At 46.1% G+C, this 16391-nt stretch overlaps 1 protein-coding gene across 1 annotated transcript; it reads right to left on the minus strand.

Annotated features, from left to right (window-relative positions):
• Positions 1-12253: 12253 nt before the first annotated feature.
• LOC127343201 (uncharacterized) lies at positions 12254-13470 on the minus strand. Its single transcript, XM_051369318.2, has 2 exons — positions 13393-13470; positions 12254-13009 (listed from the first exon to the last, which is right to left on the minus strand). Exon 2 carries the CDS (start codon positions 12941-12943, stop codon positions 12341-12343), a length of 603 nt encoding a protein of 200 aa, XP_051225278.1. The 5' UTR covers positions 12944-13009; positions 13393-13470; the 3' UTR covers positions 12254-12340.
• Between the last annotated feature and the right edge of the window lie 2921 nt (positions 13471-16391).

The raw sequence follows: 16391 nt of genomic DNA on the forward strand, positions 1-16391 counted from the left end.
TTGCTCCACCTGCTACTACAGCAGAATTCTTTGAAATTAAACCTGCTTTCGAATCTTGTCATGAAAGATCAATTTTCTGGAATTAGTTCTGATGATGCTGCTGCCCATCTTAATAATTTTGTTGAACTATGTGAAATGCAAAAATATAAAGATGTAGATGGTGATATTATTAAACTAAAATTGTTTCCTTTCTCATTAAGAGGAAGAGCTAAAGATTGGTTGCTATCTCTGCCTAAGAATAGTATTGATTCATGGACTAAATGCAAGGATGCTTTTATTGGTAGATATTATCCCCCTGCTAAAATTATATCTTTGAGGAGTAGCATAATGAATTTTAAACAATTAGATACTGAACATGTTGCTCAAGCTTGGGAAAGAATGAAATCTTTGGTTAAAAATTGCCCAACACATGGACTGACTACTTGGATGATCATCCAAACCTTCTATGCAGGACTAAATTTTTCTTCACGGAATTTATTGGATTCAGCTGCTGGAGGTACCTTTATGTCCATCACTCTTGGTGAAGCAACAAAGCTTCTTGATAATATGATGATCAACTACTCTGAATGGCACACGGAAAGAGCTCCACAAGGTAAGAAGGTAAATTCTGTCGAAGAAACCTCTTCCTTGAGTGATAAGATTGATGCTATTATGTCTATGCTTGTGAATGATAGGACTAATATTGATCCTAATAATGTTCCATTAGCTTCATTGGTTGCACAAGAAGAACATGTTGATGTAAACTTCATTAAAAATAATAATTTCAACAACAATGCTTACCGGAACAATTCTAGTAACAACTATAGGCCATACCCTTATAATAATGGCAACGGTTATGGTAATTCTTATGGGAATTCTTACAACAATAATAGGAGTTCACCCCCTGGACTTGAAGCCATGCTTAAAGAATTTATTAGTACACAAACTGCTTTTAACAAATCTGTTGAAGAAAAGCTTGGGAAAATTGATATACTTGCTTCTAAAGTCGATAGTCTTGCTGCTGATGTTGATCTTTTGAAATCAAAAGTTTTGCCTAATGAGAATCATCATAATAAAATTGCTACTACAGCAAATGCCATTCAAGTTAGAATTAATGAGAATATAAGATTAATGGCTGAGCTGCGTGCTAGGTGGGATAGAGAAGAAAATGAAAAACTAGCTAAAGAGAAGAATATAGCTAAAGTTTGGACTATTACCACCACTAGTAATGCTAATTCTACACATGTTGCTGCACCTCCTACTCATACTAATAAAAGAATTGGTGTTAGCAATGTTTCCACTTCGAATGCAAAGCGCGAAAAACTGCACAAATCGCTAAAACTGCTGAAACTGCCTGTGATAAAGCTGCTGAAATTTTTTCCAACATTGGGGATGATGATCCCATTGCTTTAGATTATAATGGTTTGAATTTTGATGATTGCCACATCTCTGAAGTTATAAAGTTCTTGCAAAAACTTGCTAAAAGTCCTAATGCTAGTGCTATAAATTTGGCTTTCACGCATCATATTACAAATGCTCTCATAAAAGCTAGAGAAGAGAAACTAGAGCGTGAAGCCTCTATTCCTAAAAAGCTAGAGGATGGTTGGGAGCCCATCATTAAGATGAAGATTAAAGATTTTGATTGTAATGCTTTATGTGATCTTGGTGCAAGTATTTCCGTTATGCCTAAGAAAATTTATAATATGCTTGACTTGCCACCGCTGAAAAATTGTTATTTGGATGTTAATCTTGCTGATCATTCTACAAAGAAACCTTTGGGTAAAGTCGATAATGTTCGCATTACCATTAACAATAACCTGGTTCCCGTTGATTTTGTTGTCTTGGATATTGAATGCAATGCATCTTGTCCCATTATATTGGGAAGACCTTTTCTTCGAACTGTTGGTGCTATTATTGATATGAAGGAAGGTAATATAAAATATCAATTTCCTCTCAAGAAAGGTATGGAACACTTCCCTAGAAAGAGAATGAAGGTACCTTTTGATTCTATTATGAGAACAAATTATGATGTTGACACTTCGTCTCTTGATAATACTTGATACACACTTTCTGCGCCTAGCTGAAAGGCGTTAAAAAAAAGCGCTTATGGGAGACAACCCATGTTTTTACCTACAGTACTTTGTTTTTATTTTGTGTCTTGGAAGTTGTTTACTACTGTAGCAACCTCTCCTTATCTTAGTTTTGTGTTTTGTTGTGCCAAGTAAAGTCTTTGATAGTAAAGTTCATACTAGATTTGGATTACTGCGCAGTTTCAGATTTCTTTGCTGTCACGAATTCCGACCTGCCTCCCTGTAGGTAGCTCAGAAAATTATGCCAATTTACGTGCGTGATCCTCAGATATGTATGCAACTTTAATTCAATTTGAGCATTTTCATTTGAGCAAGTCTGGTGCCATTTTAAAATTCGTCAATACGAACTGTTCTGTTTTGACAGATTCTGCCTTTTATTTCGCATTGCCTCTTTCGCTATGTTGGATGAATTTCTTTGATCCACTAATGTCCAGTAGCATTATGCAATGTCCAGAAGTGTTAAGAATGATTGTGTCACCTCTGAATATGTCAATTTATATTGTGCACTAACCCTCTAATGAGTTGTTTCGAGTTTGGTGTGGAGGAAGTTTTCAAGGATCAAGAGAGGAGTATGATGCAACATGATCAAGGAGAGTGAAAGCTCTAAGCTTGGGGATGCACCCGGTGGTTCACCCCTGCATATATCAAGAAGACTCAAGCGTCTAAGCTTGGGGATGCCCAAGGCATCCCCTTCTTCATCGACAACATTATCAGGTTCCTCCCCTGAAACTATATTTTTATTCCATCACATCTTATGTGCTTTTTCTTGGAGCGTCGGTTTGTTTTTGTTTTTTGTTTTGTTTGAATAAAATGGATCCTAGCATTCACTTTATGGGAGAGAGACACGCTCCGCTGTAGCATATGGACAAGTATGTCCTTGGTTTCTACTCATAGTATTCATGGCGAAGTTTCTCCTTCGTTAAAATTGTTATATGGTTGGAATTGGAAAATGATACATGTAGTAATTGCTATAAATGTTTTGGGTAATGTGATACTTGGCAATTGTTGTGCTCATGTTTAAGCTCTTGCATCATATGCTTTGCACCCATTAATGAAGAAATACATAGAGCATGCTAAAATTTGGTTTGCATATTTGGTTTCTCTAAGGTCTAGATAATTTCTAGTATTGAGTTTGAACAACAAGGAAGACGGTGTAGAGTCTTATAATGTTTTCAATATGTCTTTTATGTGAGTTTTGCTGCACCGGTTCATCCTTGTGTTTGTTTCAAATAAGCCTTGCTAGCCTAAACCTTGTATCGAGAGGGAATACTTCTCATGCATCCAAAATACTTGAGCCAACCACTATGCCATTTGTGTCCACCATACCTACCTACTACATGGTATTTTCCGCCATTCCAAAGTAAATTGCTTGAGTGCTACCTTTAAAATTCCATCATTCACCTTTGCAATATATAGCTCATGGGACAAATAGCTTAAAAACTATTGTGGTATTGAATATGTAATTATGCACTTTATCTCTTATTAAGTTGCTTGTTGTGCGATAACCATGTTTACTGGGGAACGCCATCAACTCATTGTTGAATTTCATGTGAGTTGCTATGCATGTTCGTCTTGTCTGAAGTAAGGGCGATCTACACTGAGTTGAATGGTTTGAGCATGCATATTGTGAGAGAAGAACATTGGGCCGCTAACCGAAGCCATGTTCCATGGTGGAAGTTTCAGTTTTGGACAAACATCCTCAAATCTCTAATGAGAAAAGAATTAATTGTTGTTGAATGCTTAAAGCATTAAAAGAGGAGTCCATTATCTGTTGTCTATGTTGTCCCGGTATGGATGTCTAAGTTGAGAATAATCAATAGCGAGAAATCCAATGCGAGCTTTCTCCTTAGACCTTTGTACAAAGTGCATAGAGGTACCCCTTTGTGATACTTGGTTAAAGCATATGTATTGCGGTGATAATCCAGGTAGTCCAAGCTAATTAGGACAAGGTGCGGGCACTATTAGTACACTATGCATGAGGCTTGCAACTTATAAGATATAATTTACATGATGCATATGCTTTATTACTACCGTTGACAAAATTGTTTCATGTTTTCAAAATCAAAGCTCTAGCACAAATATAGCAATCGATGTTTTTCCTCTATGGAGGACCATTCTTTTACTTTCAATGTTGAGTCAGTTCACCTATTTCTCTCCACCTCAAGAAGCAAACACTTGTGTGAACTGTGCATTGATTCCTACATACTTGCTTATTGCACTTATTATATTACTCTATGTTGACAATATCCATGAGATATACATGTTACAAGTTGAAAGCAACCGCTGAAACTTAATCTTCTTTTGTGTTGCTTCAATATCTCTACTTTGAATTATTGCTTTATGAGTTAACTCTTATGCAAGACTTATTGATGCTTGTCTTGAAGTGCTATTCATGAAAAGTCTTTGCTATATGATTCACTTGTTTACTCATGTCATACACATTGTTTTGATCGCTGCATTCACTACATATGCTTTACAAATAGTATGATCAAGATTATGATGGCATGTCACTCCGAGAAATTATACGTGTTATCGTTTTACCTGCTCGGGACGAGCAGAACTAAGCTTGGGGATGCTGATACGTCTCCGACGTATCGATAATTTCTTATGTTCCATGCCACATTATTGATGTTATCTACATGTTTTATGCACACTTTATGTCATATTCGTGCATTTTACGGAACTAACCTATTAACAAGATGCCGAAGTGCCGATTCTTTGTTTCTGCTGTTTTTGGTTTCAGAAATCCTAGTAAGGAAATATTCTCGGAATTGGACGAAATCAAAGCCCAGGGGCCTATTTTTCCACGGAGCTTCCAGAAGACCGAAGAACACACGAAGTGGGGCCACGAGGTGGCGACACCACAAGGCGGCGCGGCCCAGGGGGGGCCCGCGCCGCCCTATGGTGTGGCCCCCTCGTCTGGCCCCCGACTCTGCCCTTCTGCCTACAAATAGCCTCCGTGACGAAAACCCCAGTACCGAGAACCACGATACGGAAAACCTTCCAGAGACGCCGCCGCCGCCGATCCCATCTCGGGGGATCCAGGAGATCGCCTCCGGCACCCTGCCGGAGAGGGGAATCATCTCCCGGAGGACTCTACGCCGCCATGGTCGCCTCCGGTGTGATGTGTGAGTAGTCTACCCCTGGACTATGGGTCCATAGCAGTAGCTAGATGGTTGTCTTCTCCCCATTGTGCTATCATTGTCGGATCTTGTGAGCTGCCTAACATGATCAAGATCATCTATCTGTAATCCTATATGTTGCGTTTGTTGGGATCCGATGAATAGAGAATACTTGTTATGTTGATTATCAAAGTTATGCTTATGTGTTGTTTATGATCTTGCATGCTCTCCGTTACTAGTAGATGCTCTGGCCAAGTAGATGCTTGTAACTCCAAGAGGGAGTACTTATGCTCGATAGTGGGTTCATGCCTGCATTGACACCGGACAAAGGACAGAAAGTTCTAAGGTTGTGTTGTGTCGTTGCCACTAGGGATAAAACATTGATGCTATGTCTAAGGATGTAGTTGTTGATTACATTACGCACCATACTTAATGCAATTGTCTGTTGCTTTGCAACTTAATACTGGAGGGGGTTCGGATGATAACCTGAAGGTGGACTTTTTAGGCATAGATGCAGTTGGATGGCGGTCTATGTACTTTGTCGTAATGCCCAATTAAATCTCACTATACTCATCATGATATGTATGTGCATTGTCATGCTCTCTTTATTTGTCAATTGCCCAACTGTAATTTGTTCACCCAACATGCTGTTCGTCTTATGGGAGAGACACCTCTAGTGAACTGTGGACCCCGGTCCAATTCTCTTTACTGAAATACAATCTACTGCAATACTTGTTCTACTGTTTTCTGCAAACAATCATCTTCCACACAATACGGTTAATCCTTTGTTACAGCAAGCCGGTGAGATTGACAACCTCACTGTTTCGTTGGGGCAAAGTACTTTGGTTGTGTTGTGCAGGTTCCACGTTGGCGCCGGAATCCCTGGTGTTGCGCCGCACTACATCCCGCCGCCATCAACCTTCAACGTGCTTCTTGGCTCCTCCTGGTTCGATAAACCTTGGTTTCTTTCTGAGGGAAAACTTGCTGCTGTGCGCATCATACCTTCCTCTTGGGGTTGCCCAACGAACGTGTGAAATACACGCCATCAGGCTCCTTGGTTGGCTCGACCCTTGCCCTCTTTGGCGAAGGGGCACGGGGGCTTGCAGGTGGAGCTAGATGCTCGATGTTTTGCTGAGGAGGCAAAGTTTCATCTCCATCAGGCTGAGCTTCAGACACAACTAAAGTCCGCGACGTACTCGTTCGAGCAGTCGCATCAATAGGTTGATCTTCATCCTCGTCACCACTGCAATAAAATGGCGACAATATAAAAAGCAACATAGGGAAAAATATCGAGAGCAAAACAACAAAGAGCAATAAGAACTTACGAGCTGACAAGGGCATCCTCGTAAGGATTGAAAGCTGTCTTCCTTTCGGAAGGACCAGCTTCTTTGGCTTTGGAGGCGCCGGAATCAGCGACTTCATCCCTTTTCCTCTTGTCCCTTGGAGAAACAGCGGAAGGAAGGGAGCGTGTCGAGGCAGTAGCCTCAGACTCGGCTTCTTTTTCAGAGGAAGCCGCGGATTTTTGAGAACCTGCGACTTCACTCTCAGGGCGAGAAGTACCCTGGTTGTCATCAGTAACAACAGTACGTTCTTCGACTTCTCCACCTTCAGGAAGAGGAGGAAGAGAAGCTAGAACAGGATGGTTCTGCGAAAAACAAGGAGTGTCGACAAAAAGTTATGCAAAATACGCTAGCAAGATAGTAGTCGACAAATACTAAAAACTCGAGAAGATAATATAGTAGTCAAGAGGAAAAAATTACCTCGGGAAGGGGATTGGCGCCACTATATGGCGTAATGCGGCAAGAGGATGGAATAGTAACCTTCTTGATGAGCGACGAGATTCTTCGGATCAGTTTCTCCAAATCCTTCACAGGAAGGTCTTTGGAGAGCCTGTCGACATCTTCTTCGCCAGCGTACATCCAAAGGGGATTTTTGCGAGCTTGGAGAGGCTGCACTCTAATCCTAAGGAAGTAGGATGTGATCTGGATACCCGATAGTTCCTTGCCACGGGTGTTCTGGAGCTCATGAATGCGAGTCATCAGCGCCTCTGTCGCCAACTTCTCTTCTTCGGTGGCTTCAGCGTCCCAGGAATGGCAGCGAAGAATCTTGGCTCCTCCGTCGAAAGGAGTCTCCACTGAGTCGGAGCTTTCTTCGTGCACATAGAGACATCTCTTGCACCACCCATGGACGGAGTCGGGGAATTTGACGTCGAAGTATTCGACGTCAGAACGAACACAAATGACAACGCCGCCAATGTTATACGCGATGTTGGGGAAGCCATTACGGCGGAGGCAGAAGATGCGCTTCCATAGAGCCCAATTAGGTTGGACTCCGAGGAAGCATTCGCAAAGTGTGATAAAAATCGACACGTGAAGGATGGAGTTGGGCATCAGCTGATGCAGCTGAAGCCCATAGACAAAGAGGAGACCACGAAGAAACTCGTGGATAGGGGGAGAAAGACCGCGGATGAGGTGATCAACGAAACTGACCCGGTATTCGATTGGAGGCGATGGATAGCTTTCCTCCTTGGGGAAGCGCAGCGCGTTCTCCTTCTTTGTGAACCCAAGCTTCTTCAGCAGGTTCATATCCTGATTGGAGATCTTGGATCTCTCCCACTCCAGATCTTCAGTGGCCATCTTGGACTCGGGAGTGCTATGCCTGGTGAGCCGCGCGCGTGGTGGCATCAATAAGAGTGGAGGAGAAAGGCGTGAGCGTGGTTGAGCGCAAGAGGCAATGGGCGCAATGGAGGATTTTTTGCAGAGGAAAAGCAGAGGTGCGGCGCGAGCGAAAGTGTAGAAGGAGGGAGACGATGACCTTAAATAGAGGTGCGGTGAATCGACGCACCGTTGGATGAAGAGATTGTGGGATAGATGGTATACACGTGGACAAGGGGTAAAAAAGTAATTTCATTAAGAAGAGAAAGAACAGGCGCTACAGTGCGTGCGCCAGGAAAAGTGGAGGACGTGTGTCCCCCACTTGCACGACGTGTCAACTTGATGAGAAATTTGGGCCCGCAAGGCAGATAGAGCGCAGTTCTCGCGTTTTCCCGATACAGTGATCGTGGCTATCGTCAGCAATGATGTCACCTTGGCACGATAAAAATTCGGCTATGCAGCTTCATAAATAACGGCGACAGCAGAAGATTGTTGATTATTTCGAGAGCCTTTGGTAAAATACAAGTATTTGATCGAATTCTCGGGGGCTACTTTGGAACAATGAAAAACTCGAAAATGACAAAATAGAAATGGCGAGAGCCTATGATCAAATACAAGCATTTGCTCATAGCCTCGGGGGCTACTCCCATCGGGAGCGCTGGTCGCGCACCCGATAGATATGAAAACTTCTAGAAAGAAGGAAAATATAGCAACGTAAGGCGTTGAGCCTACACCCAAGCACAAGTCCTTGGCTGTAGCCTCGGGGGCTACTCCCATCGGGAACGCTGTTCGCGTGCCCGATGAAATTATAAAAAAAAAGAGAAAAAGAAGAAGAAAAAGTGAGCATATTTTGAGTTATATAAATAACTCTACATATACTCCCATCGGGAGGGCAATATAAGTCATCCGTTGACTCAATAAAATGTGCTATTCCAACAACCGAAAAAGCACTCGACAATATATTCTCAGAGCGCCAAAGTTGAGAACAATCTCTGAATGCCGCAAAAACTTTGCAAAGGTAAGACCCCAGATCCGTTCTGAGTGGCGTGGCGCCGTCTCTGACGTCGGTTTGCTACTTTTTTCGTATCAACAGATGCGAAGAAAAATCCTAACGGACGCGTTAGGTACCCGATAAAAAATGACTGGGACTCGACAGAATGGTAAGACCTTAAGCGGCACCTGTCGAAGTTTACACCAGTATCCCGAGATCATGTCCAGGGACATGATCTTGAAGTAGGTTTTTGCGGATTCCCACTAGAGAAGTTAACTAGTACCTGATCCGTCAGATGAACTAGCCCCAACTACCATTATCTCTGTACAATATATAATTACGTATCTGAAGATATGTGATAAAATTCGGCAAAATTATTGAATGAATATAAAGTTGGAGATTTTCCCTGATTCTGCGATTCAAGAAAAATCTCGGGGGCTACTGACATAGGCATCCCCAATGGGCCTGCCGAAGATGGTACCCGGGGTTTACTGAAGGCCCACGACCCGAAGGATAAGAAGAATCGGAAGCCCAAGTTACTATTAAGGAAAGCTAGAGTTGTATTAGGAAATAATACTTGTAATCTTGCGGGATGAGTTGGAAACCCTCCCGGACTCTGTAACTTGTGTATTACGAATCCCTCGGGTCCGCCTGCTATATAAGGGGGAGTCGAGGGACAAAGAAAGCATCGATTCATTGTTTCATGAAACCCTAGTTTTCATATCGTCGAGCACTTTTCGGCTGAAACCTTCGAGATCTACTTGCCCTCTACTTCCGACTAAAACCCTAGTCTACAACTTGTAGGCATTGATAAGTTAATCCCTTGTCAGCAGGGGGGTGAGGGGCGCGCCGCACGTGCCTGGCTAGGCCGGCCGGCTCCCTAACTCCCCCTCATTTCTTTTGTCCCACCTTACCTCGTTATGAAACATTGCCCCCTTTGCTCCCTACATAAAGAGACCTATAGGGGCAATATATATACACAATTAAATAGAGAAATATATCTCTCTAGTTTTCTTCTCCGTGCGGTTCATCAAAGAACTACATAGAGAGGGAGACAACTCCACCCGGTACGCGGGAGCGTTACCGGGATCCGGATCTAAAAGATATACTTCCGCAACTTCGCTGGATTGGAGCCGGAAGCGTCGTTAAGCACTGTACGTGCGCGAAACTACGACGTGCTGCACCTACGACACTCGACGTCGGGTAGATGACTTCTTCATGACCCTGAGGTCGGCGATGACTGTTCGTCTACATCAACCATGTTCTAGCGGAACGTTAACCGCTATCGGTCTACGAGGGTACGTCAACGATATCACCTCCGTTACTGCATTACCACATGGATAGATCTTGCATATTAGGGTTCACATTTAATTAGAATTCTTTTTTTTCTGCTACGTAACTCAACAGTTGTTGCACCCACTTGACGAGAATCAGGACTACGCAAACCGGTTCTCGATCCTGTTGTGACCATCAAGAATCACAATATTATGTACTCCCTCCGACCAAAAAAGAGTCGGAAAGTGAATTTTGCAAACACGCCCTGAAAGTTTTTACTTCATCAACCCGCACTCATCTTGGAGTCAACCATGCATGTGATGTGAATCAACGACCCTCCCCTCCTCCGTGTGGATAGAGTTGTGATGGAGGCCGTGTGGATAGAGTTGTGACGGAGGCCGCATGGGTACTACTCCTCCCGGCCGAACGCGAAGTCGAGAACCCCCAGCGCCCCTGACCCCCCCACTCAGATGTCGACCTTCCCAGCGATGGAGGGTTGCCTCGGCGGGCTGTGGAGCGGTCGCCTCCAGTCAAGGTCGCCGTGGATCAGAGCCATCCTATCCTTAGGGTTTCAGCCGCCTCCGGTTGAGGGCGCCATGGATCAGAGCCGACGGGTGGCAGGCAGAAGGCGGCGGTCAGCAAGCGGTGGGTGCCATGGCTACGTTTCATCGGGCGAGGCTGGAGCCGGCCACCAGCGCCATGGAGAGCTGCGAGCCTACCATGCTACTGAGCAGTTGTTCTGGTTCTGATTTTGATTATTTAGAAGGGGTAAACTGCAAAACGTGATTGTACGGTGCTTCCGACACTCTTTTAGGATTGGAGGGAGTACGCCCTTTGTTATTTTACTACAAACCTACTCAGCTTCCAAATGGCGAGCTTTATATTCCTTAAACTTCTCTCTGTTTATGAAAATCTGTATGATGCTTCACGGAGGGGAAAGTGTAACATAACGCGTTTTATTTTCTTCTTCACAGCAAAAGAAAAAAAAACGTTCATGTATCGTGGGCCACAAACTGACGTGTTTGTCGAAAAGCCTTTAGGCCTTCTTTATTACAAGGCCAATATATGGAGAGTTGCCAGAACACCGGCCTCACATTTTCCTCAAATTTAGTTTTTTCTTATAGCAGACCTCAAAACTAGCTTCACGACATGGTTTCTACTCTGTATTTATCATCGTTTTTTTCCTTTTTGCTAGCCCAAAAAAAGGAGTAGGATTGTGGTTCATCAACAAGCCAGCAATACAGGACGGACCGTTATGTATTCTGATTTCTGACATGTACTGCTAGTATTCCTAGTTCACGTGCCAGCCTACATACAGTTCGTGAGAGGCATTTCACAGCATATACTCCCTTTGTACTCATGATTACCAGGTTTTCCGCATGATGACAATCCATCAATTCCACAGCTGCAATTCCAATCTGAACATAGCACCAATCTCTGAATGCAAATAAACAGGTGCGGCCTGTATTCCGAAGCCGTTCAGTGCGATGTTTACAAAAGCCTGCTGGGCTGCATGTGCAGGAGAGTGGCACCATCGTAAGTTGACCGGGTCGTGCGCGCTGCGCAGTGCCGGCGCATGCATGCAGCGCCTACAGACTTCCATGAACCCTGAACCATTTCAGGGTCAGCAGCGGTGAAACAGATGTCTGTGCATCGGATTCCTCGGCGGATTCAGTTCCTGTTTCTCCGAAATCACAACATTTCCCGTTGAATCACGTAGCGCCGTAGCGGCAATGCCGCAGAAATCTGAGATGCTACGAGCCAAAGCAGTTAATCATGCCCAGGGGGGAAATATATATACACAGATTCCCAGAAGAGGAATCCAGGGACCTCGAAGGCATATAAATTATGTACAATTGGCTACAGTACAAATGGAGCTCCCACAAACCAGTGAACACAGAAGAAGAGGAGAGATGAACATCAGGTAGGAGCTGCGCCACCAGAGAGAAGACCAGCTCCCGGTTTCTCCATTGTGCATCGAAATGTTCTGTTCTAGTTCTGGGGCACATGAACTACCAGCAAGACAACATTCCGCCGCTTCTTCCAAGCATCCCCAACCAATTTGGCGTTGGATCATGTGCTTGAGATCGGCGCCCCGAGCTGCTTTTGGGGAGAGAAAAAGCCGGCCGGGATGACAATTGCCGCCGGCGTCCGTGCTGCCGTGGCAGCGACAGACAGTACAGACCAAACTGGAAGGGCAGGAGCCCTGGCGGTTTGGCCAGGTCGTCATCACACGTGGCTCTCGCAGCCGTCGCCGTCGCCGTTCTTCGGGGGCGGGTTCACGGAGAAAGACAAGCGGCCGAAGCCCCACTGCCCCACCTGGTACATCTCCAGCCACACACTGTCGGCGTCGCTCGCGGCCGCCGCCGCCGCTGCAACCGCCACGTCGTCCTCCTCGTCGGCAGGCGCCGCGTGGCCCGCGCGCTTGCCGTCCGCCGCGAGCGCCAGGTGGTCTACCATGTCGTCGCGCACGCGCTTCTTCTGCCGCAGCCTCCCGCGGCGCCGGAGCAGGCGCCGCACGCAGCGCCGGCCGAGGGCGAGCGGGGCCTTGACGAGCGCCAGCCCCAGCAGGCTGACGACCGCGCACGGGCAGCACCCCAGCGCGATGCAGTCCGCGAGGGAGACAGCCACGCACGTCCGGCACGACCGCGCCGTGCACTCCGCGTGGTCGACCACCGGCGCGGAAGAGGACGACGAAGACGGGCCGTCGTCGTCGCTGTCGGTGCCGCCGTGGTGGAACCGGCCCTGGCGCCGCGACATCGAGGAGGAGCCGCCGCCGCCGGTCCGACGGCCGGTCAACGCGTCATGCGGACGCTGCTGCTGCCTGTCCATTGCGAGAGGTCAGCTGCTGGATGGTGGGGAGAAATTATCATGGCATCACAGAGGTTTACTCGCTCGCTGCAAGCAATTGATTCAAAGCCGAGTGTTTGCGCGAGAGTAGAAGATCGAAGGAGGTAGCGGAGAGAGGATCGGTGGCGCTTTGGGAAGAAATAAAAAGGCAGCGAGCAAAGAAGAGGCAAATGTAGAGAGAGCACATGCGGCTGTAAATTAAGGGAGGCCTGTGGGCATGGACACATGCCAGTAAATGCACAAGCACCACCCTGATATGGAAGGTTTGGCGGCTGGCAAGGAAACCAAACAAATGGCCTATTCTAATATCGCCAAATAAAATAAAATAATGGCTTAACAAATCGCCTAATAATCTGTAGAGAAAGAAGGCAAGTGAGGGAGGCCAGGCAGAAGTTGATCGGCGAGGACAGGAGGAAGAGCTAGGAAGATACCTAGTCTAGGCAAGGCAAATACGCCTATGGGTACGGCCGGGCGTGAAAGGAAACAACAAGTGCCTGGTCAGTTTTCAAAATGAATGGCCTATTGCTTTTAGGCGCGCGGGGAGGGAGGCAGAGGCAGGTGCGTGGTGTGGGGGTGAAGCTACTGTGCAACCACGTCGGACGGGTACAGCCGGAAACTGTAGCAGCCATCACCGCCCGACGCGCCATGGATCTCTTGCCCGATTCCTGCATGCCTGCAGCGCCGTGCCGTGGGGGGGGGGGGGGGGGGGGGCCCCCACGCAGTAACTGCCGGCCTTTCCCGACGTTAGATAACTTGGCCATTCAAAGGCACGGGGTCGGTCGGCCCCTCCCTCTCCTTGGGGTGGTGGATTCGATACATTGCTCTGCTCGTGACAAGTACACCACCAGAAAATCGATGATGAAAAGGACAATAATGCACGTACGGGGTTTCTATGTTTTTTCTTCCTGGATTTTCATTTCTTTCATCATTATTAGACGACGAGGAGAGCTCAGCTGGGGAGCGAGAGGTGTCTCAGTGGCCAATGGATGGAACATGTCGGCCTAGGAGGAATCTCAACATATATACACCTGGTATATGCTGCTACTGTATTACTTACGTTGTGGTTTGGACGTACTGCGCAGCTAACGCATCCAGGAGTTGCCACGATGATAATGGTCCACCCCGACACTTAACATCCACCGTCCATCGAAAAAATCAATAACATGTGCTAACAATGAACCATCCACTTTGTATAATTTTCAGAATTTTTTTGTTGTAATTACATCGGGAAACACCTGAGCATTTGGCACGACCCCCCCTCGCCCGCAACGTCAGCGGTCCATCTCATGCCTATAGCGGACCACATCCCGTCGTCGGCGGGTGAGTTTTCGTTCTTTTAGGTAGTTCTAGTATCTCCTTTGGGATGGTGAGACAGTGATGACATCATGAAGGCAGAATAAAGTCCTTCCGATGTTTCTTTGGTGCGGCTAGTGCCAATGGAGGGGGCTGATTTTCTGGGATTTGCTTCGGCTTCGTATTTTGTCGGTGTTGTTACAAGTTTGGTTCTTCTGATATACCGTTTTTGTCATTGGCGATGGTTGTTGCTATGTGATGTGCTGGCCTTTCTTGGCCTTGGCACGGCGGTTTTTCTTCAGTGTATTAAAATAATCTCTACTTTGACAAGCTCCGTTCGGCTCCGGTGATGAAGGGGCGAGGACGGAGGCACGCCTTCGCCTTGCTCCAATGCTCGTAGCCGTCGCTAGATAGCTCAAAAACCTATTTATAATATTAATTATATTTTGGTGTTCTTTATATTGATGTTAATGATAATTTATAGATAGATGGTCCTTTTCGAAGAGGAAAAATAGCTCTATCGATAATCTGGTCTAGGAATAATAGGTACAACTCAATTTCATTAAACTTAAGTGCACCTAAAGCCTTACAAGGGTCGCAGTCAGCCCACCGTGCTTCACATCAGACGACAATTAAATACGATGCAGCACAAAAACCTGCCGTGTCCTTGTCCCCAAATCATTGCAGGTGGGGTAGACGATGATTATTGCGAAGAGAGACTACCGAGTTGCACGCTTCGTTCATGTTTAATGTACATCCGGTGGTTAAGCAAAGCTAGCTGAATTTTAATGTCATTGGTTTAGTTTCAGCAGTACTTGCATATACTCCTGTCTGAATTCTTAATTTCAGTAGTACTCGATCGGGAGCTTTGGTCCACATCACCCTGTCTGAATTCTTAATTTCAGTTAAGTAGTAAAACAATCCATCGATCGATCGGTAGCTTTCTAGTGTGTGGAAAGAAACCGTCTCCATCATCAAACTCTCCACTGATCCAATCCCCCTATACTATGACATAGATGAACGGGAACAGGTCTACTATTTTATAATTTTGTGCATAATCTACCGTAAAAGTTGGCATGATTAGGAAGCGGCGAAAGCCGAAAGCTTCGCCGTCGGAATTGTTTAGAGCTCTGCCATCTGAGTGATCTCAGCAACAGATGGATATATTTTAGAGCTTGCCGTCTCAGTGATCTCAGAAATAATAGATTGGATATTTGGCAAGCACGTACGCAACAAGCTACATGCCTCCTATTTTTATGGGCGTGCTTTGGCTGAAAGCAATGCACACACATACACATAAAAATGGCATGGCTCTAAAGTTTCATTTCAAGATTTTAAATGAATGGTCTAGTGGAATTGTATATCCGTATATGCGTTGGCCTCTTGCGGCCATCACCGAAGACATGGAAAGATTCGGGCATTCGGCGAGGCGTTGGCTTGGCGGCATAGAAAATAGGCGAGCGAGGCTACGCGAGCTAGGTGACCCTCCGTGGAAGTCAAAAGCCCTGAGCTCAACCATTCCCTAGAGATCAAAAGAGGACAAAAACGTATTCATGCTACAAGGAGTAGTTTTAAGTTTTAACCAGTAGAAATATATTTTTCAACAACACAGCCGATGATTGCGTAGCTCGTGTCAGGGCTGCGGAGCTAGCCGAGGTTTCCTGACTCTTCTGCGTGCATGGGTGTGTGCAGCAGCCCTGTCCTCGCTGCAGTCTGCAGAGTAGCGGCTAGGTTTCCTAGGAGGCGATTTGCACAAAAATAACCCAAAAGTGAAAGAAAAGCACAGAATGACCCTCCGGCGAAACTATTTCACCAATCTAACCCTTTTGTGTGGCGCCCCTTCCACGGGCGTCACACATGCCCATGTGGCTCCCCTCCTGCCGGCGCCACTGACCCAGCCGACGTGGCCCCCTCGGCGCTGAGCTGGTGCGCCCATCCGACGTGGCAGCATGTGTGGCGCCCCTCCCAACGGCGCCACACATGCCAACTTATATCAAGTTTTGGGTCGAAAACATCCAGGGGCTCCGGAACCTCTGGGACTTAGCCGTCTTGCGAGGCTCGATGTGTGGCGCCGATGCCACGGGCGCCACACTAGCATGTGTGGCGCCGATGCCACGGGCGCCACACATGCCTAGGG

The sequence above is a fragment of the Lolium perenne genome, chromosome 3, assembly GCF_019359855.2.
Source record: "Lolium perenne isolate Kyuss_39 chromosome 3, Kyuss_2.0, whole genome shotgun sequence".
Classification (NCBI taxonomy): domain Eukaryota; kingdom Viridiplantae; phylum Streptophyta; class Magnoliopsida; order Poales; family Poaceae; genus Lolium; species Lolium perenne.

What these genes read in the sequence shown, in the direction of transcription:
- LOC127343201 (XM_051369318.2), bottom strand. Translation starts at nt 12,943, where the DNA reads ATGGACAGGCAGCAGCAGCGTCCGCATGACGCGTTGACCGGCCGTCGG.